Source organism: Coccomyxa subellipsoidea (assembly GCF_000258705.1).
Source record: "Coccomyxa subellipsoidea C-169, whole genome shotgun sequence".
NCBI lineage: Eukaryota > Viridiplantae > Chlorophyta > Trebouxiophyceae > Coccomyxaceae > Coccomyxa > Coccomyxa subellipsoidea.
Genome location: NW_005178028.1, coordinates 825,473 through 849,045, shown reverse-complemented (window position 1 = coordinate 849,045; position 23,573 = coordinate 825,473). Strand labels below are relative to the sequence as shown.

General features: G+C 52.5%; 4 protein-coding genes across 4 annotated transcripts; 3 read left to right on the top strand and 1 right to left on the bottom strand.

The window, feature by feature from the left end:
* Nucleotides 1-407: 407 nt before the first annotated feature.
* COCSUDRAFT_48540 (hypothetical protein) lies at nucleotides 408-8,061 on the top strand. The gene is made up of 16 exons (XM_005644998.1): nucleotides 408-627; nucleotides 925-1,044; nucleotides 1,232-1,428; nucleotides 1,619-1,901; nucleotides 2,117-2,259; nucleotides 2,609-2,790; nucleotides 3,220-3,343; nucleotides 3,693-3,813; nucleotides 4,064-4,148; nucleotides 4,440-4,571; nucleotides 4,850-5,039; nucleotides 5,330-5,548; nucleotides 6,001-6,168; nucleotides 6,560-6,699; nucleotides 7,127-7,255; nucleotides 7,535-8,061. The coding sequence occupies exons 1-16, from the start codon at nucleotides 512-514 to the stop codon at nucleotides 7,736-7,738; spliced, it is 2,553 nt and encodes an 850-aa protein (XP_005645055.1). The 5' UTR covers nucleotides 408-511; the 3' UTR covers nucleotides 7,739-8,061.
* Nucleotides 8,062-8,096: 35 nt separating this feature from the next.
* Nucleotides 8,097-11,637, top strand: COCSUDRAFT_48539 (carbonic anhydrase; the record flags this gene model as incomplete). The annotated part of the gene is made up of 11 exons (XM_005644997.1): nucleotides 8,097-8,339; nucleotides 8,513-8,617; nucleotides 8,741-8,880; nucleotides 9,095-9,239; nucleotides 9,524-9,673; nucleotides 9,868-9,975; nucleotides 10,119-10,297; nucleotides 10,453-10,532; nucleotides 10,655-10,721; nucleotides 10,997-11,170; nucleotides 11,512-11,637. Exons 2-11 carry the CDS (start codon nucleotides 8,557-8,559, stop codon nucleotides 11,635-11,637), a joined length of 1,230 nt encoding a protein of 409 aa, XP_005645054.1. The 5' UTR covers nucleotides 8,097-8,339; nucleotides 8,513-8,556.
* Nucleotides 11,638-12,524: 887 nt separating this feature from the next.
* Nucleotides 12,525-17,869, bottom strand: COCSUDRAFT_54338 (hypothetical protein; the record flags this gene model as incomplete). Its single annotated transcript, XM_005644996.1, has 11 exons — nucleotides 17,615-17,869; nucleotides 17,223-17,370; nucleotides 16,991-17,110; nucleotides 16,374-16,584; nucleotides 15,788-15,979; nucleotides 15,277-15,382; nucleotides 14,773-14,922; nucleotides 14,347-14,479; nucleotides 13,519-13,689; nucleotides 12,959-13,072; nucleotides 12,525-12,686 (listed from the first exon to the last, which is right to left on the bottom strand). Exons 1-11 carry the CDS (start codon nucleotides 17,704-17,706, stop codon nucleotides 12,525-12,527), a joined length of 1,599 nt encoding a protein of 532 aa, XP_005645053.1. The 5' UTR covers nucleotides 17,707-17,869.
* Nucleotides 17,870-20,635: 2,766 nt separating this feature from the next.
* COCSUDRAFT_57655 (hypothetical protein) lies at nucleotides 20,636-23,489 on the top strand (the record flags this gene model as incomplete). The annotated part of the gene is made up of 7 exons (XM_005644995.1): nucleotides 20,636-20,789; nucleotides 20,937-21,024; nucleotides 21,125-21,194; nucleotides 21,421-21,633; nucleotides 22,378-22,596; nucleotides 22,719-22,895; nucleotides 23,325-23,489. 7 exons carry the CDS (start codon nucleotides 20,636-20,638, stop codon nucleotides 23,487-23,489), a joined length of 1,086 nt encoding a protein of 361 aa, XP_005645052.1.
* Between the last annotated feature and the right edge of the window lie 84 nt (nucleotides 23,490-23,573).

Genomic DNA, 23,573 nt, shown 5'->3' with positions numbered 1-23,573 from the left:
CCGTTTCACTGGCAACGATCCTTCCACATACCTTCCCAAAACATCGATACTCTTGGCTTTGTCATCACTGTTGAGGATTCTGGAGATTTTGAACCCGTCCAATGTTGTCCGATCTACCATCTTAGCAACTTATCAAGCAAAACATTGGAGCCATGGATCAACAGGTTTGCGCTTGACCGTTGAAACCCACACTATGGACGCTGGGATACAAAAACACGCCGATGGTGTTCAATAATTGTAAATTGGAATTCTTTTGAGCTTTACAAGTAGACGAGATCAAATATCCTCCATGCATGCATCTTTTTTATTTGAGCAACGGGCCTGGACCGCGGTCCGTGATTTGTGAACGCAAGCTTGCATTTGCATTCTCTCCTAGTTCACTACTTCCCGACATCTATGAGCGTACAGGAGATGGACACATCTAGAGGCTCAGCAAAGTTCATCGCATTGATGGCCTCGACACACACGTCCAACAAATTCTGACAGCTCAAGGCAGAGTGGGAAGGTTGACATGGAGGCCACAACCAGGGAAATCGCATTCTTGATTGAGAAGTTGATAGACGCAGGCTTAGATCCTCTGCGACGAGAAGGCGTACACACTGATGCAGCTGCGAGAAGGGTGCTAAGGTGCAGCTCAATCAACTCCATCACGAACTGTTGTTTTGGATGTCTCAGCTTTGATGCCATCAGCAAGGGCTGCATGCGTGCAAAATATATGGTATTGTGATTTGGAGTGCTACAATGTTACAAGGGACAAGGTAACTTCAGTTTTGCCACGTGTCTTCTGTGGAACTCTGATGACCAAATCAGTGCAAGGAAAACACACTGTACCACCATCAAAGAGAGCAGAGGCCGTTGAAGGAAGAGCCGGTAACATTTGATCTCCTTTAAAGGTCAGTTTTTGAAGCTCTCATGCAACTGCAGCTACTCGCTGAGGTTGTTGGGGAGCCGATTTGCACTCCCCCAGCCGCGTGTTGAGAGCCTGGCCCTCCAATCCTTGCGGAGAAAGGTGATGCAGCAGGGGCACAATCACCAACTCTCAAGGTAACTGGAGAATCACCTGCTCACATCTTTGCCAGAGCATACCCCTACACTCTTGCTAAAGCCGGTTCCACTACGCCCCATCCTCCATCACTCAGGACTGGGGAGCATACAGACCTGCAGACAGTTTTATCTTTGACCCCAGTGCATGCATGCTGTGAGACTGAGCACACGTGGCTTGCTGACACAGATTGGACGACCTTCAGCTTCGGCTCGTCATGGCGGGGACACCCCCGGAGACAAGGAGCGCTCTTTTCGCCCTCCTCACATCCCTCCCAAGCCAAAGGGATGCTGAGGCAACCAGCCTGCCTCAGCTAGCTCCAATGCAGAGCTCCTCTTTGCACTTTGCCCCCAGCAGACAGCCTGGACCCAAGCAGGCATCAGCAGGTGCGCAAAAACACCAGCTATGGACCTTCCTTTCTGCACAGCATGTGCACAATCTCAGCAACATATACTACCCGCAGAGAAGCTGCATGCCCTCCACCATGATCCTCCAAGTGGCTCAACCACACATTTCTGTTGAGTTTGCGTTGAAATCTAGTCATCATTGGTGAGAGTACATGTATTGGTGCAGCAGTCTTGAGGAAGGACCCAAAGGAGCAGCCAGCAGGCCTCCGAGAGGCAACACTGCGCAAGGACAGCAAGACAGCCGCAGAGGCGCGCTCAGCGAGCAACTTGGGAGAGATTGCGTTGGTGCGGGAGGTGCTGTGCGCCTGCCAGGGCTTTGACGGGCAGCACGTGCGCTACAGTCCCACAGCAATGAATGGTTTGGGCAGCTATGAGATTGCAGCAGAGGCAGGAATCCCTCCTGTGCAGCGCAGCCTTGTGCTGAAGCTGTGTGAGGTGGGCTGGCTGTTCAGGTGAGAACACTCCTACTCTGTCTTGCTGGGAAGTTTCTGCAACATATGAAGCACCGAGTACAACTTGTATTGATGCCTGAACCAGATAATGCATGCCCGCTTTGACTGTTCACACCTATGGGTGATGTATGCTTCCAGGGAACACCATGCAGGCTCCGGTCATTGGTGGGGATCAGGGGCTGGGAGCAGAAAAATAATAGAGTATCTGCATGCAGGAAGCTGCAAAGCCATGCTAAGGAACAGGACGGCGGCAGCGCGATTCGGCAAGCCTTCCAGGCGGCTCTGCAGCATGAGCTGAACAGCCTCTACCAGCTCATGGCGCAGCTGGATGCCCTGGCAGGCCACCCGCTGCCTGCAGGTGCAGTATTATGTCATGCCTCCACTCATGCACCAACTTGAATCCAGCGACATTTTCAAAATTATAGTTCCATGCCACCAGATGACAGCACACAGGGATGGCTGTAGACTGTTAATCCAAGGGTGCAATCGACAATGCTTGCGGATATTGGTAGACAGGCTGGTGTGCAATCAAATCAAAGCCATATGTGATGCAGCACAGGATCATTTGCATTTCATGTGCATGGGATCAGTCGCTGCCTCTGCAGTGCCTGGCCTACATTGAGGTTTGACGATTTAGGCCTGAGACCAACACGAGATAAATCGACACCGATGGAATGACCCCTGAATCTCAGAATGTTGGAGCGTAGGGGAGGACACAGGTGCGCCGTACCTGACGCTTCGGCGGCTGGCGGTGTGGCTTGGCGAGCCCATGCAGCGCCTACGCGCACTGGCCAAGCTGGCGGACGCCGTCTTAGACCTGCAAGGCGGCCAGCTCATCTCCGCGCTCGAGGCCGCCACCAAGCACGGCGAGCCAACCGCCTGTGGAACCGTGAGCCCCGCTCTCGCCACTTTGCATGCATGCACACCACTCTGTTCGCTCATATTGACAGATTGCACTCATGGTCATGATCACAGAACTCATGATCATGATCAGAGTGTAGTACATTGCAAATGCCAGTATTATACTCTATGAAGGGTACCAGCTAGTGAGGAGTCCACCTGCATTATGACGATTTCTCCAGGAAGAGTGCCAAACGATGCCATCCGTCCGGAGAAGCTGGGGGGCAGCTGCAAAGGAGGCCAGGACTGAACTGATGCATGAGGAAGCATGATCAATGGTCCTTCTTTATAGCTTTCATGCATTATTGGAGCCTCCCTTGGTGCTCGAGTTGCAGAAATAGGTGGCACACGCCGGCTGGGACATTTATATGATGCCACACGATTTGAGATCTGATCCTTGTACTTGTGCTCTTTCCAGGCTGAGAGGTGCCTCAGGCAGGCGTGCATGCCTCTGCTGGACATGATCCGGTGCTGGCTGTTTGAGGGGCGCCTCACCAGCAGCCCCGGCGACTTCTTCATAACCGCCAGTCCGCACTCAAAAGGTGCGCACAGACACATGCCCTCATACTCATCAGAGAGCAGTGTTCGTTCACTTCTACATGCATACTCTTGTGCACACTTTATACAACACCATGCAGCCGACCAAGTAGCTGACAGTGACCAGTGACAGTGACCCAGTGAGTCTTTGCTGTTATCCCCAGTACCAAGCTTGGATTGTCAGCTGTTTGCATCCCTTTTGTGATGGGCTGCCCTCGATACAGGGGCCCATCTGGGTCCCAGGGTCCAGGAATTGAGTGACCATCGTGGTACTCTTGCAATCCTTGCCTTTACGTGCGGACTCATTCTGCGCGCGCATCAGAGCTGATGCTACACCTCTTTGCATGCACGCAGCAAGCCCCGGCTCCCTATGGCGTAAGGGATATTTGCTGGAGGAGGACATGCGGCCGCCATTTGTTAGCGCTGCCATGTCACACAAGCTGCTGCGAGGCGGCAAGACACTCATCTTCCTCAGGTGCGCGCCTTTCATGCATGTTGACATCTTCAGCTCGCCTTCCAGGCATCATTTCTGCATCAAATTGTGTTCTATCATGTCCGCTCAGCTTGTCTTGTAGGCATCATTTCTGCATCGATTTGTATTCTGTCATGTCCGCTTACTCAGCTTGCCTTCCAGGCATCTTGTGTGGGCTGAGCTGTGCTTGCTGAGTGTGCTTCTGCTGAGGTGAAAGTAACTGGTGTGAAAGTTGGTGTGGGATTGCGTGCAGGGAGTGCTGTGGGGATGCGGAGTTTGAGCAGAGCTTGGCCAGGACACCCATGGCAGCAGCTGCCTCCCAGCTCAGCCATGGCCAGGTAATCACTCATGATAACAGCATTGCCAATCCTTCGACCAGTGTCAACCATGTATTTGCTATTTGGTATTGGGCACAATGCTGCCAATATGCACCAGTGCCTGTACAGCATCTGGCCGCTTCCTGCATGTAATATTGGCTTGGTGAAGAGAGTGCCACATAATCTGAGGGAGGACTGTCTTCAAGGATCCCTGGTGGTCATGTAATACCGTGCCCCATCTGGAAAATAGCTTGAGTACCGTTTAGTGGAATATGAAATAGGGGAAAGAAGGCCGGTACTGTGTTGGTGCAGACTGAGCAGTTGGAGCGGCTTGTGGAGAAGACAGCGGCCAGAATTGACCGGCACGTAGTCAGCACGCTGCTGGACAAGTACAGCATCGTGTCGCACTGCAGCGCTATCAAGCGCTACCTGCTGCTCAGCCAGGTGCTGCCCAAAAACCAGCCTCCTGTCGAAATCCAACTTTCCTGTTATTGGTCAGCCGTTTTCCTTATGGGGCATTGCTTTATTGAATTATTTTCAATAAGTCAATTCGCAGCTACCTGAGGTAGCTTTTGACTCTTAGTTCTGTATCCGATTAGAATGTGCCCTGTTTGCCATGGTGGTGGGGTGCCACATCAAAGTTCTTGGACTGCAGCTGAACCAAGCGCTTCCGCTGGTTAGTACACGCCAGAGGATAATGTGTACTGGTCCTTATTATTCAGGGGGATTTCGTGGCGGCGCTGATGGAGGGATTGGGAGGGGAGCTGACGAGGCCCTCAAGGGAGATAAGCGAGTACGGGCTGGCCGGGTACCTGGACGCCGCCATCCGCGCGTCCTCCGCGCAGTATGACAACCCCGATGTGCACAACCGCCTGCGCATCCGCCTTGACCACGGCGCCGGCTCTGAGACCGGTGCATCCCCTTTTACTGTCAGCATCCTCTTATCAATCTCCCCTTGAGGCAAGCAAGCTGGCAGTGTTTCTTGACATAGGCCGGGCAGCTTTGTACTGCCGTCTGCACATCAACCTCACACATATATGCCATGGCTTGCAGAGATGTCGTTGAATGGATTGGATTCTTTCTTTGCACAAAGACTGGGAGATATTATTGTGCATCATGGGTGCCAGGGTGCTGAGTGACTGAACCTGGTCATCAATGACTGATGTTGTCTCACTTATGTGTGGGCTTTTGTCTGCGCGCAGGCTGGGACGTGTTCTCCCTGCGCTATAGCGTGGAGGAGCCGCTGGCGACGGTGATGACGGATGCGGCGGCGGCGCAGATCCAGGCGGTGGCTCGGCTGCTGTGGGCGCTAAAGCGCGCGGAGCACTCCCTTTCCGCCGCCTGGCTGCTGCTGAACACCACGCAGCGCACGCTCACCCGGCTCACCACCAAGGCCAAGCGCGCCCACCTGCCCTGCACAGGTGCCCCCTCTCTGCACGCCGTGTTGGTCCAAATAGCACGTCCATAGTTTTTTTTATGCCACGACACGAAGAGAGGGACAAGCTTAATGTCATCCCAAGACCTAGCTTCTGTTGAAGGAAGCTAGGAAGCACTGGCTTCTGTGCGGTGGTCTTGTACCCATGGCTTCAATTTTGAGTTTGGAAGCCACACTACTTCTCAGTGAGACGTCATTGCCACAGCTTGCTGTTGCAAGTGGTGCCTTTCGCGCTGCACAGCTCGCCATTGAGCGAAGAGCGTGTGACACAAGCTGCCCAACGTTGTCACAGACGAAAAGGGTTAGATCTGAACATGCTTGGATCATTTGCAATCCCAGCTGCATGCTTGGAAGAAGGTGTGATGATGAACACTGTCAACAACTGCAAAATAAATACGTACCGATGGTTTGGAGAAGTCATTCCCTGGCTGTGCGCAGGCACGGGGGCGGTGCTGGGCGTGCTGAAGAACCTTCAGGGGCTGCGCAACGAGATGGCGCACTTGTGCACCAACCTGCAGGCCTACCTCATGTTTGAGGTGCTGGAGCGCGCCTGGACCCAGTTCACCGCTGAGATCCCCGCAGCGCCCGACCTCGACTCTCTCATCGGTGCGCCGCCCCCTGTCATCCCCCTGAGGGATTATAAATTAATGTATCTACCTGCCTAGTTGTTCGCCCCCTAGTTGGATGCGAACACCCCTGCTGCACCACAGGCTGCGTACTCACTGATTTGATGCAGCAGGACACAGAGACTGGAGCAATACCACTAAAATGTTTTATTTGCATGATATGGAAAAGAATGTACGGGTTTGCCTTTGGGGCATGTCAAGTTTGCTGAATATCCGTGGAGAGTGATTACATAGCGGGCGGTTGTTGTGTCTCACTAGAGGAGAGCTGGAACAGCATGCTTGCATGAACTTCCATATTCCGCTATGAAAATCGGTGCCACGTTCAGATCTGATTTCAAATTTAAATTTTGAATATAGAATTCGAAATGCAGGCGCCCACGGGGAGTATGTGGATGCGCTGATGGCGGGGGCGCTGCTGTGCGAGGAGCATGAGGAGGTGCAGAGAGAGCTGACTCAGCTGCTGGCCTCCCTGCTCACCCTGCTGCCCCAGCTACGCCGCCTCCACATGCTGGTACGCCTGAAACGTCTGGTCCCTTTCGCCATTGATCTTTGACGGAGGTGTGGGCGTCGCGGTAAAATTTAAAGCAGTGACACTCTGGGAAGAAAGCTTGGAGTCTAAGTTGGATTTGCCGTCTACATCTGCTGGTGCGCCTGGCAGTGACACCCTGGCGCTCTCAGCCGCTGCCTGTCTCCGGGCGGGATTTTCTTATTTTAGAAGCCATCAGTACAACAAGATCTGGCAAGTGAAAGATTCCATCGACAGGGTCATTGGAGTAAATTCTGTGCTCCCTGCAATGAAAGAAATCCAGGATTCCAGGACTCCTTGAACCAGCGGGTCAAAAGTCGGTCTAGGACTGGGATTGGGCTGACTGGCAGCCTTAGTCTTGAGTGTTAAGTGCACTGTACTGAAGTCTGAGGGTTGAGGCTTTGGGTGTCAGGTGGAGGGAGCCCATACGGAGATTCACACTCGCGTCAGCGACATGGGCGACCGTTCCAGAGCCGGGGAGTGGGCCACCACGGAGTCTGATGCGCCGCTGAGAGGCATTGACGAAGATGAGGTGTCCGAGGTGTGTCCTGCACAGCAAACCCTGCCAAATTGCCACTTTGAGACCCCTTTCCACAGGGAAAATTAGGCATTTCCTTGGAATGCCTAAATCAATGGATGCTGAAATGAACTTTTCCCTCTCTGCATCCATGAAATGGCTGGAGGTAAATCAGGTGTCGAGCCAACAGTAGTGAGGAATCCACGCCTGAGCTTAAGCCTAGGCAAAAGCAGATATGTTGTTGGAGCTGTTCAGCACTGCGCACGCATGATTAGAAGCTGACTCATGAGTTATTCACGCCAGGTGGGCAAGGGCTTGAACAGCGTGACGCGAGACTATGAGACCCACCTGCGCACCTTCGTGGACCTGCTGCCCACTCAGACTCCCATGGACCTCAATTTCCTGCTGTTCCGCCTGGACAAGGCCATTTCCAGCCGGGATGGGGAGCAAAAAAGGGACCTGGAGCGCAGTGCAGAAAGAAGAGACAGCAGATCAAGCCTGTACTGATGCTTTTGCTCTCTAGAGCCACTGTACTACCTACATGTGTGTCAAAAAAGCAAATTGCAACGCCAGACTTGGGCTGGTTAGATACTGCATTTTTTGTTCTTCTGCTTACGTGGCCAGGAAGGCAGCTCATGGCAGACATCCATGAATATCTTATGCCCATGTGCTTTCTTTTTGGAGTTATTGTCCTGCCTGTGGGAGGTGCTAGGCAGAGGCCTGCACCATTACCTGCATTGTGTGTTGCAAGCATGTTTTGCGGGGTTTTCTTTACTCCAGGGTGAAACCTCCCCTTATTTCCCTGGTTGGGCGTCGAAAAATTTTGTTCAGTACATTGCTGTTCTCCAAGTATCTGTTCCAAGCTGCGCAAATTCACAATAATATTGCATTGTGGAGGTGCAAAACGCTTCCTTGCCCTTGACTATTCGTCGAGCTGCGAGATCTGCAGGTCTCACCTCGACACACCAACTGAAGCCATTGCAGGATTTAACTAAGGGAGTAAATTGCGAAGTGAAACATCCGGGGATGCATCGAAGATCTGTTGAACTCGGATCGCGTACCGAAAGGCCGAGCTCCATCAGGTTGTGAGCGTTGCGTCGGCAGTCAGGTCACCATTCAGATGACCCAGGAACTCGTATTTATACCTGTCACTAGCAGCACATGAATTTTTGCAGATAAATAAGTCAGATGTAAATCAGACAAGAGGTCCTTGGACGTAGAAGTTGTCGTCGCTGCAATTTGGCTTTGAGTGATCTGAGGCATGCTTCCTGTACTATGCAGGCGTATACATACTAGACAGCATATAAGATACTTTTCAAACCGTAATGAGAATGTTTAGTCCTCATATTTGGAGCATCGCACTGCTGCTGCTGGTCCTCAACCGAGGTGTGCATGTGGCCCACAAGTGATCTGAGCCCATTCCCAAAATTCCCAGAAACTGCGCGACGATATGTATGGCTGCTTGACACCAGAGGGGGGCTTTCTTGACATCGCTGGTTGCTGTGGCAGGCCTAGTAATCGCGCAGAGCACTGCCAGCTCCAGTACAGGCGCACCTTACCTACAAGACAGTGGGGGCGATGCCCCTCCAGCTCCCACTGGCAGGCGCTCATCAACACTTGCAGATGCCCAATCTGAACCCAAGGGCAAGGTGACTTTCTCATATTGCCATTGATCCTGTTGTACCCTTGCATGGATTGTCATTTTGCCATCATCACCAGCCGCATGCAACCTCCACGGATTCCATTGATTACTACGATGGTCCATACAGCCACAGGAGATGCGCATGCTCCAATGAAGTAGAAGCCAAAGATTGACATGGGGATGGCCTTATCGAATTTAAGCACAAAATATCTGCTGCGCAGACGGTCTGCCCCAAGCTCTCAGTGGACAGGTCAGAGCTGGAGAGGGGGTTCACGTATCTAGAAGGGGGCCTCGACTGGGACAACTCCACTTGGTCCTGCACCAGCGGCGTGCTGCAGTCCCCCATCAACTTCCCCAGCCTTGAATGTGAGGCCACATAAAGATCACTGCGCACCAGAATGCCATGCTACCGTTGTACATAGATGTATCATTGTGTTGTTGTTGCATGACGTACACTTGCAAAGCAGCCATTCCTCCTAACTTCTGGCACTCGCTCTGCCTTGATGTCTGCTTCCCTCTTTCTTTTCTAGATGTCCCCTCAAGTGTGTGAGACGACCCTTGATCCTGTTGTCATGACCGGCAAAAAGAAATGTGCATGGTACGAAAATGACTCTTGAGAGGAAAATGAAATTGTCTTGTGTGGCATGCAGCAAACATCTCTTATGGGCAAGTGGTCCCGCAGAAAGCAGCCACCTTCACCTTGGGCACAGCTAATATCAGCCTGGTCAGAACCACGTCAGCCTATCGCGTCCAAGTGGAGGCAGATTGGTCTGGGACCAACGTGAGCATCCCTGTCTGCGGTGAGGCCATTCCTCCCACCCTTCGGCTTCAATGCCAGCCCACAATGTTTTGCTAGCAATCTTCACTGCGGCAAATAGCAAATTTTATTGCCCAATGGTAGCCGAAATTACAAGATGCCTTGTTGCGCTTTCCAACACTACCGTAGCTTGCACACTGTGGCAGTGTGTGAAGGGAAAGAGTTTAATGGTGGCAGGTGGCAATGTGGGCTGCTTCAACAAGAATCAGAGTGTGCCAGCAGAGTTCTACAACGCCACAATCCAGAAGATCCACTTTCACATCCCTTCTGACCACTTCATTTATGGTGAGTCCTCTTCTCTGATGTCAGACTTTCATCGATCGACGTTGTCTTACATTTTCAGGTCAACTAGTCTTTGAGTACCATTACAGGAGGTCCTCATAGCAGCGTTGAAGCTCTCAATTAGATCTGGCGGCTGCTGAATGCAGGTGTGCAGTATCCGCTGGAGGCTCAGGTCATCATGACCATCTCTCAGGATGACCTGTCAACATGCCCTTCCAAGGGGTGCCAGATAGGGCTGGGCGTCTTGTTTACCCTCTTTGACGATGCAGAAAAGATCAACCCATTTTTGGATTCCATCATCCCCTACATTCCCTACAGTGGCGCGGTGCGCTCACTCCCTGTAGGAAATGTAGATATTTTGAAAGGTTGCAAGAGGATCTGTCAGTTACACACATTCTGTGTTCAGCTGCCCATTCTTGCCTTTATTGGGCGCTGGCTGAATGATGGCTAAATGAAGCCTAGTCATGCATGCATGTGCAGGGCTGCATTGGCCTTCCAACAACAGTCACACTCGATGGCGCGGACCTGCTGCCGAGCAACACCTCATACTTCACTTACAGGTGGGCCACTTTACCATGACCTGTCCTGCATGCCCCATGGACTCTGATTGGGACAGGGATGCTTTGAACCCACCCCAAGGCATTTTTTGCAGCTCAAAAGAGGAGAAGCTGCTGCCCTGCAGGGGAAGCTTCACGGCGCCACCGTGTACAGAGGGGCTGACTTGGTACGTGCTGGCCACTCCCATGAAGGTACGCAGAAACTTTGCCGTACATAAAAGGCCGTTGGCATCAAGAGTCTTAGCATCCTGGAGTGTGATTGGTTATTCAGGATGCAGACTTCACCTGGGCAGACCACCACCATCAAACTGGAAAAACCCCTTCATGATATCTCCCTGAGCAGCACATTCTGCTGACTCACACTCTGATGTGCCATGTGAGCACATGCATCAAGTGAAGCATTTATGCGAGGTCCTGGAAAAGCAACTGACATCCTCCTGACATGCATGTCATGCATGTGCCCCCAGGTGGGACAGCAGCAGGTGATTGCCTTCCAGAACGCGATGGCGCAAATTCAGCGGCCGTGCGGCGAGGGCCGAATCAGCAAGGCATCTAAGAAGAAGGCCGATAGCGGCAAGCGGCACCTGCTGCAGTCAAGTAAAAGCAACAACAATAACAATAACGACAACATCGACACTTCGGTGGGTCCTCAGAACTAATCCTTAATATACCATCCAGCTTTAACATGCAGCTTGTCTCTGCGGGACGTACCTTGCCTTTTGGCAGGAAACGCGTGGAATAATAATAACCATGCCAGCCTGTTATAACAAATTCTCCATGCAATGCTGGTGCGACCACTAGGGTCGTGACACCTATGACCTTACAGATAAGCAAAGGAGCAATGCCCATGTTGCAAAGGAGCAGTTTCTAAGGCTGGAGTGATGGGGTGGGGGGGGGGGGGGGGGCAGCCGCTTGCGCCTGCAAGGTAATACCCTGAATGCTCTGAATGTTGTGCTGAAGGTCTCGCGTTGTGTCTGCGCAGAGCAACGACGCAGTCTGCGTGGTGACGGGCACTCGCAGCAACAACAGGCCGGTGCAGCCGCTCGGCACGCGCATCGTCAACTTCTTCCGAGATGACACCAACGGCACCGACGCAGCATCGACCTGAAATCTCTGCAATCTTCCGCACATGCCGCTCCCAGTGAGATTATAGGGATTCCTGCACAATCTTGGGGTGACTTCAGACAAATTGACCGCGGTCTGAGAAAGGGCCAGCATGCAAGAATTGAAGCACTTTGAGTCAGGGATAAACAGCAGTAAGAAATACCGCTCCTTGCACGTGTTGGGGTCTTGGGTACTGCCTGTTCTCGGGGTGATCAATATAGCAATGAAGCACATTGTGCGCACTTGTTCAATTTTGACTACTGATGCCGCTACTCCACACATTTCTGTGGCCTTGAGATACTGGACCGATATAGGGATTCACTGACAAGAGACACCAGCACTTATGTGCTATTTTAGGAGACCTGCACAATGATCGTCCAGGCCTTGCTTGCTTGCATAACGATCATATGGGGAACCAGAAAAATCAATGCAGGCTGACTGTGACATGTGGACTCATCATGAGGGCAAATTATGCAAGTTTTTGATTTACTTCCATCTGAGTGGGATGCAAACAATGAATGCGCAGAGTATTTTTTCCATAATGTGTCTGGCCATAATTCTTGGCATGTCTGTAGCAGCCATGGGGGACCTCATGCAACTGCTGTGGGACCATTGGGTGTGAGACCAGGGGCCTGCAGTTTTTAGTCAGCGAGCTCATGCATTTGCATCCTTGTACGTACACTGAATAACACCGAGGTGGCTGAGAGATGCCATTTTTTCTGCACGTAAAGCAGCGGTACTGATGAAGAGTAATAGCTTTACATTGCTTTCACGAGTTTACGATAAAATGATGACAAACGAATGAAGTTCACATCGGAAATGAAGCACCTCTTCCTTCATGCCGACATCCACGAGAAACAGAAAACTGTCAACTGCAGGATCTCACACTCTTCAGTAGCCAGCCACAGCCGGCCTGGGGAGGGCGGGCGCCCCGTCCACAGCAGGTGGGGGGATGGGCATGTTGAGGTCGCGCACGATCTCCTCAAACTTGGCAATGTGCCGCGCCAGAAACTCGCCCTGCCTCCTCACCGGCTTCACCTCTGCCACCGTCACCTGCACAGCCCCACGTCAAATGTCAATTTCAAAAACTTAAACATTCTTATAGAATTCGAAATTCTGGGAATTTTGGAAATCCTTCGTCTTGAGCACATGCCCTTGTTAGGCATGTTCTGGCATACTCACGCGAGCACCCGCATGCATGGCAAGCCTTCAGCGCAGTGCAGCTTTGTACCTTCAATGCTGCACTGCCAACGCAGGCAATACCTGTCCAAGTAGGTATTACATGCAGCGAAGCACATACAGCGAGAGTTGGGAGATATGCTCACCAGCTCAACTCCCTCCTCGTCGATGTCGGTGTGGAACTCGATGTCCGTGGCCGCCTGGCGAGTGCCTGCTGTGGCGTCCCCCTCTCCGTTCCAGGTTATGCAGTACCCAGTCATCTGCAGGGATCACACACTTTTCAGCTTGTTTCACGTGACTGCAGGCCATTAGGGGCCCTGACGTACATGTTGACTTCAACACCTGTCTGCAATCATCCCACGTACATATGTCTAGCAGTGTGCCTGCACTCCTTGGCACCACTCTCAGTCCACCTGTCTGGGTGGCCCACCACAGAACTGCAAACTGGGCGAGGCCTTTCTGGGCATTCCTGTCATTCATGTCCTGTGCCCTTGTGTACAGCATGTCACCAGGTATCTGAAACCCATGCACTGAATGGCATGTAATAGATTTCCCCACCGAGAGATCAATCTGGTGCCTTAGCAGTCCCTTGGATCACACACAACTCAGGTGCAAGGGTCGCGAGCCTGTAACTGGGCGCAAATGGCCAGAGTACACTTGAATGGGTGTGAGTTTGCAGTGAAGGGTTGTAGTGAAAGGGGGGCACCTTGAGGAGGATGAGTTGGGAGCGGAGGGTGGGCTCGTCGAGGTCCATGAGGGAGGCGAGCTTGGGCAGCGAGATGGCCGTGTACAGCTTGAGCAGCTGCTTCAGGCTGGGCAGGTGGCGCTGCTCCTGCACCAGGCCAAGGAAACACCGCAGCTGCAGCCGGTACGCCTCCTGCGCGCGCATCAAACCGACAATGTCAGACAACGCAGGCCATGCCTCCTGTTTTTGCGCAGCAGACTACACTGCCGGCACGCCTATCTTGCATGCACTGCCATGCATGCAGTACAACAAAACTGCCAGCCACGCCTCTGGTTGAGAAGGCAATGCATGCCGTACAAACACACTTTGACACAGTAGGGCATCATGCAGTGCTGTGCATGTAGCACAAATCCCCCACGTGCAGCTGCACAAGCAAGAATGCTTGTAAAAGAGCATGTGCATCACGGTAGATGGCGGTTGCCATCTAGGCACAAGCCCTTTTACCAAGGAAGCCTGCTTTTACAGCCAAGAGCCTGAATGCAGCTCGCACTTCAGTCCAACAGGATCCTGAGGAACGCAACACAGCTGCATGCATGCAGCACATCCAGCGTACCCATAGAATCGATGATGCCAGTGCAATCATGGCATTCCCTACATGGCCACAGGGGCCGAGGTAATCTGGGCCATCCAAGGCAGTTGGCTGCCGCTTCGTGATATCACACGATGCTGTGATGGATTTCCCTCCTTCAGGGACGAAACGTCCAGGCCATCCAGGACGGGTGAAAGAGGATGACAATGCATCCTCAGAGGAACCAAATTTGCAAAGCCGTGGCCTGGGTGAACTCATGCCTGGTTGGTGTTCGCGCTGGGTGCGTCCAGGTTGGGCGGCGCGGCGGTGATGAACTTGGGGCAGGCGTACGCAAACAGCTCCTCGTAGGTGGAATCCACTCCCCGCACCATCTTCATCATCTTCTCATTGTACCTGAGCCGACAATTTAGGCACTCAGCTACAACTCTTCCCATCCCTTATACCTCCAAAGTCCTCATCAACCGTCAAGCTCCTTATTACCTCATCAGACAAACTCATGTATCAGCATGAGCAAGCCTCTTCTCTGACTTCCCACTATCTCTCTGCTCCCCGTCACTTCACAATAGATTGATCATTACAGACCACACTCCATTTCTGTTGCCTGCAAGCGGTAGCTTGGGTTCTCGTTCATCAAGAACAGCATACATACATAGAGGAGGCAACAAGATGGAGGAATAGATGCGCACTTTTCCCGGAGAGTGTTCATGACGTTCTCATCGAGTTCGCGCTGCGCGGCGGGGCACAGAGCGAGCACAATGGCGGTCAGAGCGTACATCTGCTCGTTCTTCTTTAGAATCTGCTCGTACTGCGCGCTGCGCGAGTGGTACTGCTTCACCCTGCATGCGGAACACCAAGCTCTCAATCTGCATATATGTGCCAGTTGTATCCCTGCCAGCTGAATCGAAAGGCCAGGGGACTTTGATATAAGTCAACCATCGATTCCTCATACCACAGGGCTCTTCCTGATATGGCGAGCCAAAAAGAATGATGATTACACATTGTACTCATTCCTTCCCCGGCGGCACCACTATTCTACCATGTACGGCACACCAGGGTGGCACACTGCTGTGTGGAGGTTTCCAAGAGCCTGCATGCATCTAGCAGCTGCCACGGCCGTGTCAGGAAGGTGGGGAAGGGAAAGAGGATCCCCGTGTCAAGAAAGGGGAGGAAGAGCAGGAATGGGCGCTGACCTGGCGATGTAATTGAGGACGTTGTTGAAGGCGCGCGCAGCATCCAGGTAGCGGCGCAGGAGCAGGTAGCAGAAGCCGCTGTAGTAGTACAGCGCTATGTTGCAGCCTGCGAGCGGCAAACATGGCCTTAGACATCTTGCGCGCAGCTACAACTTGCATGCTTTGTGCCTCCGGCAGGCATGCCACCGCCTGAGCATCTGTTGATCAGATGCAGCCGTTCTGCACCAAATATGCAATCGCACGTTGCTTGGAGGTCGTGTGGTCTCTGCATACACACGATATTGAGCCAACTTGCAAATGCATGCTGGCGGGCACAGCGCCAGGCAACCAACAGCCCCCATGCTAGCCCTCGTGGAACAAAAAAAGAGACAACCACATACAAAACAGAGGTTGATATCGCAAGGTCAATCAATGCTGACAGTGGCGCAAGCCAAAGCTCTGTCAAAGCCGTGCATGTTTTCAAGTGTTGCTTGGCTGCCTCGCAAAACCCTTTATGTGTGGCAGGGCGCACCTGCAATTTTGGGGGTGTATAGGTTGGTGCGCTGGAAGGGGTGGACGACTGCGAGAGCCTTGAGGGCGCCGTGGTAGTCGCCGACCAGGGTGTGCACGCGCAGCAGGCCCACCAGGCTGAAGTAGCCCACCATGCGCAGCACGTTGCTGCCGGCCTCGTACCCTTCCGTCTTGTAAAACCGCTCTTGACCACCTGCCCCGCCCCCAAGCTAATTTCACTTCTGCTACTCATGATGACTGAGCGACGGAAGCCCTTCAGCTTCTTCCGTATGATGCACATGATCTTACATGCGGGCCTGCCCTCGGTTCCCACCTTGGCTCTCTAAGAGGAGGTGAGCCTGTCTCCAAGTGTTGTTGGAAGTCTTATAAATACATGCGCACAACACATGGAGCGCACAACTGCTCCGTTTCCACGGATCTACTGCTCACCCGCCATTTTCCAACAGCACGAGGTGTCAACTGCACAATGAGCCCAACAAATTGCCTGCTCTCAGGGGGTCCCAATGAATCACAAGGGCAGGTCAACTGTTCTGGCCCAGTTGACCAAAAATAGGATGCAATTGACTTCAGGGATCATGCACGCATACCTGGCGCGGAGAGCTCGGCAACGATGCCAGACTTGTCGACAAGGGCTTGGAGGTAGTTGAGGACGGAGAGGATGGACCAGACGCGGTCGCAGTTGCGCAGAGTCTCCAGCTCCTCAGCGCTCTTCGTGTTGAGCTTGCCCCGGTACTGCTGCCAGCTCTGGAACTGGTACACAAACTCGTCCACCATGTCCCACAGCCACCCGTTCGGCAGCTGCACCACCCACCAGCGGGAAGTCAGCTTCCTGACACCCAATACTTGCGGACGCTCCTCCTTAGCCTCACGGACCTCCCGAACAGGCATGTTAGGCTTCACTGGCGCTTGCTAGCATGCTGATGGACTCTCTCTGCTTGAGAATGGCGTGTAATTTTGCAAACGGTGCCCCTTGCGCTGCCAGATAGACCTGGAATTTCCCCATTTTCCATTTTCGATCACCATGTTATGACAACTCTATTGCAAATTGCAGACACCACAGGCACCATTTGCTCGCCTCAAGCAGCTTTGGATGCAGAGATCTTTCAGCTCCGGACACAAGCACAAAGGGAGCTTACATCAGGAGGGCCTGGCAGCTGGGGCTTAAAACCTCAGGCAACATGCCGAGAATAGGGATGTCACATGCCTGCATGTTGATGCTGGAGCTCAGCATGATGTTGAAGATGGCGCAGTAGTTGTCCCAGGACTCACACCGCTGTTCGAGGGTTGGCTGCACCGTGGCGTACAGATGCCGGAAGTACATCTCCTGCGCATTGGAAAACATACCATCAGAGGTCTGGAGGGTGCAAATTTGGCGTAGCCTGGATGAGGTATGCATGGCTAAGAAGCTGCAGTGGCGAGAGGATTGTTGTGTGCACCTTGTAGAGCAGACAGAAGACTGAGTCCTTGTCCACCAGCTCTGCAATGTACTCCACTGGAGGCCATGTTGTGCCCTTGAAGAACCTCTCGCTCAGCTTGGCGAAGGACACCTCGTACATGGAGAAGATCTCTGGGATGTTCCGCTCCCTGCCAGAGACAAATGCAGCGTGTGTTTTGAGAAGTGTTTCTGAGCTTGTAACATTAGCTCCTTCAAAGCAACGCGCACAACTGAAGCAGGATGATCGAAACAACGTGCTAGCTCCTCTGCCCAGATGCTCTACTGACACTGTCATTATCATCAGATATATAAAGGTGTCATTTCACAGATCATTGCGCTACAGAATGCAACTTATTGCCAGAAAGCTAGTTGATCAGTGTCAGGATTGGTCACCTGATGTGTCGGTAGAAGTACACGACGAATTGTTTGACCATGTCTGGTACTCCATCGCTATAATCAACGTATCTGGGTGCCCCAAATGCCATACTGGGCAAACGAGTGGTACTAAATCAGTGTCACTTCACTCTTCAAGCAGTAATGTCTTTATACTCTATTACGCTGTTGATGATTCCGTCCCCTCTCTGACTGGGTACTTCTACAGAACAACACCAATGTAAACGTGTTAAATCTAAAGATCGAGGAAGATCATCCTTTCTCTCTGATTCATTGTTCGGAGCAGCGGCGGCCCTTCTGCATGCACTGTCCCTGGGGGACTAATAGGGTTTGACAGGGGTCGGTTTATCATCAGCCTTGCATGCAGCATCTTGATGATGGAAATAGACTCACCAATACAGGTCTGGATTTCACTGTAAGTTGCCTCTCGTCGCTGAATATATACTCTCTACATCTGCTATGGCTAAGTGTTCATTCAAAACCGTTCCAACTACAGCCCGAGGTCCCCTGGGGATCCCCTCCGGAGGCCCGGCCGGCCGGCCGGGCGTAAGAGGCTCCCGGGGAGCCTCTTACTTAGTTGAACTTAGTTGATGAACTTCATGAACTGAGAGCCTCTAATTGAGCTGAACTGACAGTCGGACGGACTCGGAGTCACTCTGAGTCACAGACGGTTTTCAAGACATCGTGACAAGAGATAAAAGTCGCGGGCAGCTTGCACTCATTCGACGGCAAATGTGCATTCAAGCCATAACAGCCGGCCGTGGTCAGCAGTGCTAGGAGCAAGCTCCTAGGCCTGTGACACTGCGCTTCTTTGCAGCTAACAGCATTCTTGTCCTCTGGATCTCCTCATACCGCGCGCGTGAAGCATCACTCAGCTTCTGCATGACAGACTCGTTGGAGGGCACATCTGACACCTCCTGTGTCCTGGCACTATCCTGCTGCTGCAGAGCCAGGCGCCCTTGCAGCAGCACACGCTCTCTGCACTGCATTTGCACAGTCTTTTGCAGCGCATCTATCTCCTGCTGCTGCACCCTAACAGTCCCACTCAGCTGCTGCATGTGTCTCTCTAATTCTTTTACCGCCCTTGCACTGTCTTCCACATGGACATGCAGCTCTTCCTCCAGTAGTTTCCTGCCCTCTTCTGTGCTGTCTCTGGTCACGGCCAGAGCCTCGTGCTCTCGCGAAAGGTCTTCATGCTGGATGTTCAGAATGCCCAGCTGGCTGCGCAGGTCTGCTGCAGCGTTCTGGGTGTTCTGGAGCTCGTGCAGAGCATCATCTGCTCGCAGACGAGCCTTCTGCAAGTCCTCTGTTATCACCGCTATCTCCTCGCAAGCTTCCCGTGCCTTACTGCTTGCTTCTGCCTGGCAGGCATCTCAGAAGCTTCAGCGCTGCAGCATTTTGACCATTTTGACCTTTGGGGTAGCTTAAAAGTTGCTGATTGCCCATTGAGGAGAGTGATGGAGGCATTTAGAAAGTCTCTGCATCCAAGCCATTGCAGCAAGGCCTACCTCTATTGAAGTCATCTGCTCGCTGTGTGCCTGGCGCACTGCCTTGATTTTGGCATGACAGCTCTCCTCGAGTCCAGCAACTTTGCGCTCGTTTGCAACCTTTGCAGCCCGGGCATCAGCCTGCTCACAAAGCAGCTCTTGCTTGGCGCTTGGACACTACCCAGAACGTTGACTAGGCAAGACATATATTTAATCAGTCAAAACCAAAGAATGTGGAGGTTTTTACCTCTAATTTGTCTATGTGAGCTTCACGGGCCTCCAGCAGGCTCTGCAAAGCAATGAGGGCTATCTGCTCTGGACTCCTCTCTGGCACAATAACACGAGAATTGACGTCGGTCACTGCAGGAGGCTGGAAGGTGCGATTTCTACCCATGTAAGAGCTGTTTTGCAGCTTCCTTTGATTGGGAAGGTCACAGCGTGAAGGGGATCATCAGATCAGGCCGCATGGACAGCTTATTTTCGGTTCAAGATACTTGCACACTGATGTCGACATGTAATTGATCTTATGTCATTCAGGAACGGATTTTACTTGTCGACGCCTGGATAGAGTGAATGCTACATCGCTGGGTCTATTTTTAGAAAGCATGGATGGGGCGCCCCTTGGGCTCGCTGTGTCCATGTCAGCAGCAGTGTCCGAATAGTCTTCAATGCACTTTGCTTGACAGTTTGGGAAAGTAATTCTGGAGCAATCGCAATCAAAAAGACGCTCTAATGAGATAGCACAATATCTTATTTGGGTTTGTATGTGCAGTGTGCAGCGATGTACACAACGAATTGCTCAGCTTCAGAAATCGGAATCTTTCCTCGACCATCTCTTTCAAACACACATCGACCTTTCTTGCAGGTTGTAAAAAGCAGAAGGTTACAGAGACAGCGAAACGTACGGCAAAATACCAGGTATGTCCAGCTCACTGGGGTTCATGGGTTGATGCTGGAAGCGCCAAGATAATTTCGGAATGTCACCATATGTCTCCGTGGCTACCTATCCACCCCCCTTACATTGCACTTGAAGTGATGTGCTTTTCGTCGAAAGTCTGAACCTTCACCTCAAGAAACTGATAGGGTTTCTCTGATCTGCAGGCAGTTGACCGTTGCTGTACAGCCGGTGAACACATTTCTGATACCAGACATATCTGGGGATGCGCACACTAATTCAGCGGTATTGAAAGCAGCCAGGCAAGCAGCTGCAGGCCTGGGGACTGGGGAGCTCTGTCTCCGCTGCTTGGCTGAGATTGGTGGAGCATGGGCACTGTGTTGGGCAATCAATGCCATCTTGTCGTACCTAAGCAAGAAAGCTGAGCAGGTGATTCCTTGTTGATTACCAATGGGACTTTCAAGCTTATGTCAAGCATGCAGCCAGATGGAGGCCATACATAGGCTGCATAGAAAAATATTGCATCCGAATGCTTAGCTTACTGTCCTTCTCATCTTATATCATGCATTGCAGGTGGCAGAGGAGAATCTGGCAAAAGCAGATGTGTCCACAGACATCAGCAGTCCAAGGCTGTCTCGCATGATCATCGAGACTGGCATCTCTGCCTTTGCGCAGCCGGCCAAGCTGCTGGTGCCGCTGACTGCCTTTGTGCATTCCCTGCGCATCATATCCCTGTCCATGCAGATCTTCTTCAACGACGGGCATCTCCAAGCGGCCTCACACCACATCTCGAGTAGGTCTTCCGGATCATGCTGCATCATTGTTCTTGATCTGTTCTGGGCGAGACAAGCTGCTTGCGGAAAGTCATTGATGGACAATCTCGGAAAATGCCATCAAAGACTCATTCACACGTGATTATAAGTGTGTTCTGTGACTGCAGTGAGCATGATGAGCAGATTTATGGGACTGCTGCAGCGCCTTGATGCCAGCCTGCTTGACATGGCTCAGATTGCGGTCGTCGTGTTCACGTGCGCAACAATCCCTAGCAGTGACTCACCTCTACAAATCTGTTCTCAGCCAATGGCATGAGTCCTTACATTCTGCTTGAGTGTTGCCTGTGATGTGCAGGGTCTGGTTTCTGATAGCGTGGAAAGAGAACCTGGTGGACCTCTTTGTGCGCCTGGAGAAAAAGAAGAGGGTGAGCACTTCATGCACCTCCATGCCTGCAAAGTGCCCTTGCGTTCAGTTTTTCCAAAGAAGCCTCAATCACTAGAGGCGCACCTGAGCTAATATTGGAGGTGGCAATCTAAATTGCCTTGGAAGGATGTCAGCTCCAAACCATGACAGCCCATCTCCCCGTTGCAACAGCCTGGCGCTCTTGCATTTGTACAGTGAAGTTAAAGGACTCTCCGCTGTTTTGGCAGGACCTTGGCATGTCGACTGGAGGATTGGAGCGCGTGCTGCTGCCCATGAGCAGCCTGCTGGGATGGGGCCTGGTCACCATTGGAGCGCTGATGGTTCTGCATGTGTTTGGGCTGAACATCCAGCCGCTACTGACCATCGGGGGAGTCGGGGGTGTGGCCATTGGCTTTGGCGCGCAGAGCGTCACATCCAATGCCATCTCCGGCATCAACCTGGTGAGTGGACAGCCCAGCCAGCATAGCTCACAGAATCCCTCTCGCAGACTGTCGCTTCCAACGCAATACCTGGCATCAATCTGGTGAGCGTACAGCCAGTCAACATGACTTGCATTACTTCTTTGGAAATGCAGTAATCTTTGCACTCTTGTCTTTCCTCCGGCGGCAAAATCCAGCTCAGCCATCAACCTGGTGAGCGGACAGTCCAGTCAGCACAGCTCACACCATAACTCCTGCAGATTGTCACTCCCACAGCAATACATGGCATCGATCTGGTTGGTGCACAGCCAGTCAGCACAGCTCACAATGCTCCTCCAGGGATAAGCATGCTCCTTGCACTATTGCCTTTCCTGAATGCAAACAAAATCAATATGGGCAGAAACCGCACCAGTAGGCTGCTGCTCCTCTGAGCCACTCATTGCTTTGTGAAGCTTACAGCAATGGTCAGGCAAGAGATGCAGTTGCCTACTGCAGCGGTGGTGCTGCCTCACCTGATTCATGATTTGCAACGGAAATCTCTTCATATGAGTCTTTAAACTTAGGATAGTGTATAAAGTGGCGGTGCCTGCATACAGCATGTGTAGCAAAGCAAGGATCTGCCCACATCCCAGCGTCCCCTTTTTGAAAGCCAGGCATCAGGGTGGCAATTTGCTACCCCCAGCAGGCACGCTAGCATGGGTGCAGATGACAATTTGATGACTTGAGAAATTGTACAACAGCGCTGTGCTGTGTGCATGCGCGCAGTTTCTGACGCGGCCCTTCGTAGTGGGCGACCGGGTGGAGCTGAAGACGACCGGGGGCGGCACGGTGCTGACCGGGTTTGTGGAGCGAATAGATGTCATGCGCACCATCGTGCGCACGGACAAGGGCGTTCCTGTCGCTGTCCCCAACCGCTCCATCACCGAGATGATCGTCTCCAACGAGTCCCGCCTTGGCCGCTCCAACGTCGCTGCCAATTTCAAGGTGCGCCCTTGCTTCCCTGCGGCATCAGAATTGAGGAAAGACAGCCGGCCTGTCCACATGCATTGGAAGGTGAGCATGCAGAAGGGATCCTGAGGGGCAGCATTGCATGTGTGTGCTCGCAGGATCCGCGCCAGTTCACCACTTCCATCGGGGTGCGCTATGAGGACCTGCCCAAGGTGAAGGCCATCACAGCGGACATCAAGGCCTTCCTTGACCAGCACCCGGGCGTCGACAAGAAGCTGCCTTATGGCTCCGGCCTTGGCTCACTCCAGGACTGGTCTGTGCAGATCGGCCTCATGGTGAGCACCATTTGCACCCAACTTCTTATCTGTTGTTTCTGTACAAAACGTTCCTGCCAAGAGGCAGGGTGCATCTACAGACTAGCTGCACGTGAAGGCTGCCGCACATTGTACCTCTTGTTTGACTCAGTCCTTTTCTATTCCCGAATGCCATCTGGTCAGCCTTTCTGGGTCAATTTATTATGCCTGCCTGGCGCGAAGTAATCACATGCAGAACCTTGTCTGATCAGCATCATGCGATGCTCAAGGAAGGAAACTCAGTGTAGACCAGCTGAGTTGAAATCACTGCTGCAAGCTGTTGCAGCTTCATGCCCTGCCCATGTTAAGCAATAATCACTGCAAGACATACAATGCAGCGCGAGCGCTGTAGGGGCCAGTGGATCATATATTATATGTGGGCGCTGAGGAGGGGAATGTGTGAATCTGCAGGCGCACACAACCCCTTCGCAGTCCAGCAACTTCAGCGGCTTCTCCTCGGATGTCATGTGGAAGCTGGTGGAGATTGTGGAGAAGCATGGGGCAGAGTTCGCCTACCCTACCCAGGTCAACATCCACCAGAACCCCCAGATGTCAGGGGCGCCGGCAGCCGGATAATCTGTGGAACAACTCAGCTGCAAAGAAGACAGTGGCAGCAGAAAGCCTCTGCTTTGAAAAGTGCAACAGGCGGGGGAGATGGAC

What these genes read in the sequence shown, in the direction of transcription:
- COCSUDRAFT_48540 (XM_005644998.1), top strand. Translation starts at nt 512, where the DNA reads ATGGAGGCCACAACCAGGGAAATCGCATTCTTGATTGAGAAGTTGATA. An exon ending in CACAATCACCAACTCTCAAG is followed by an intron (nt 1,045 to 1,231) that starts GTAACTGGAGAA and finishes TTGCTGACACAG; the next exon opens with ATTGGACGACCTTCAGCTTC. An exon ending in CCCAGCTCAGCCATGGCCAG is followed by an intron (nt 4,149 to 4,439) that starts GTAATCACTCAT and finishes GTGTTGGTGCAG; the next exon opens with ACTGAGCAGTTGGAGCGGCT.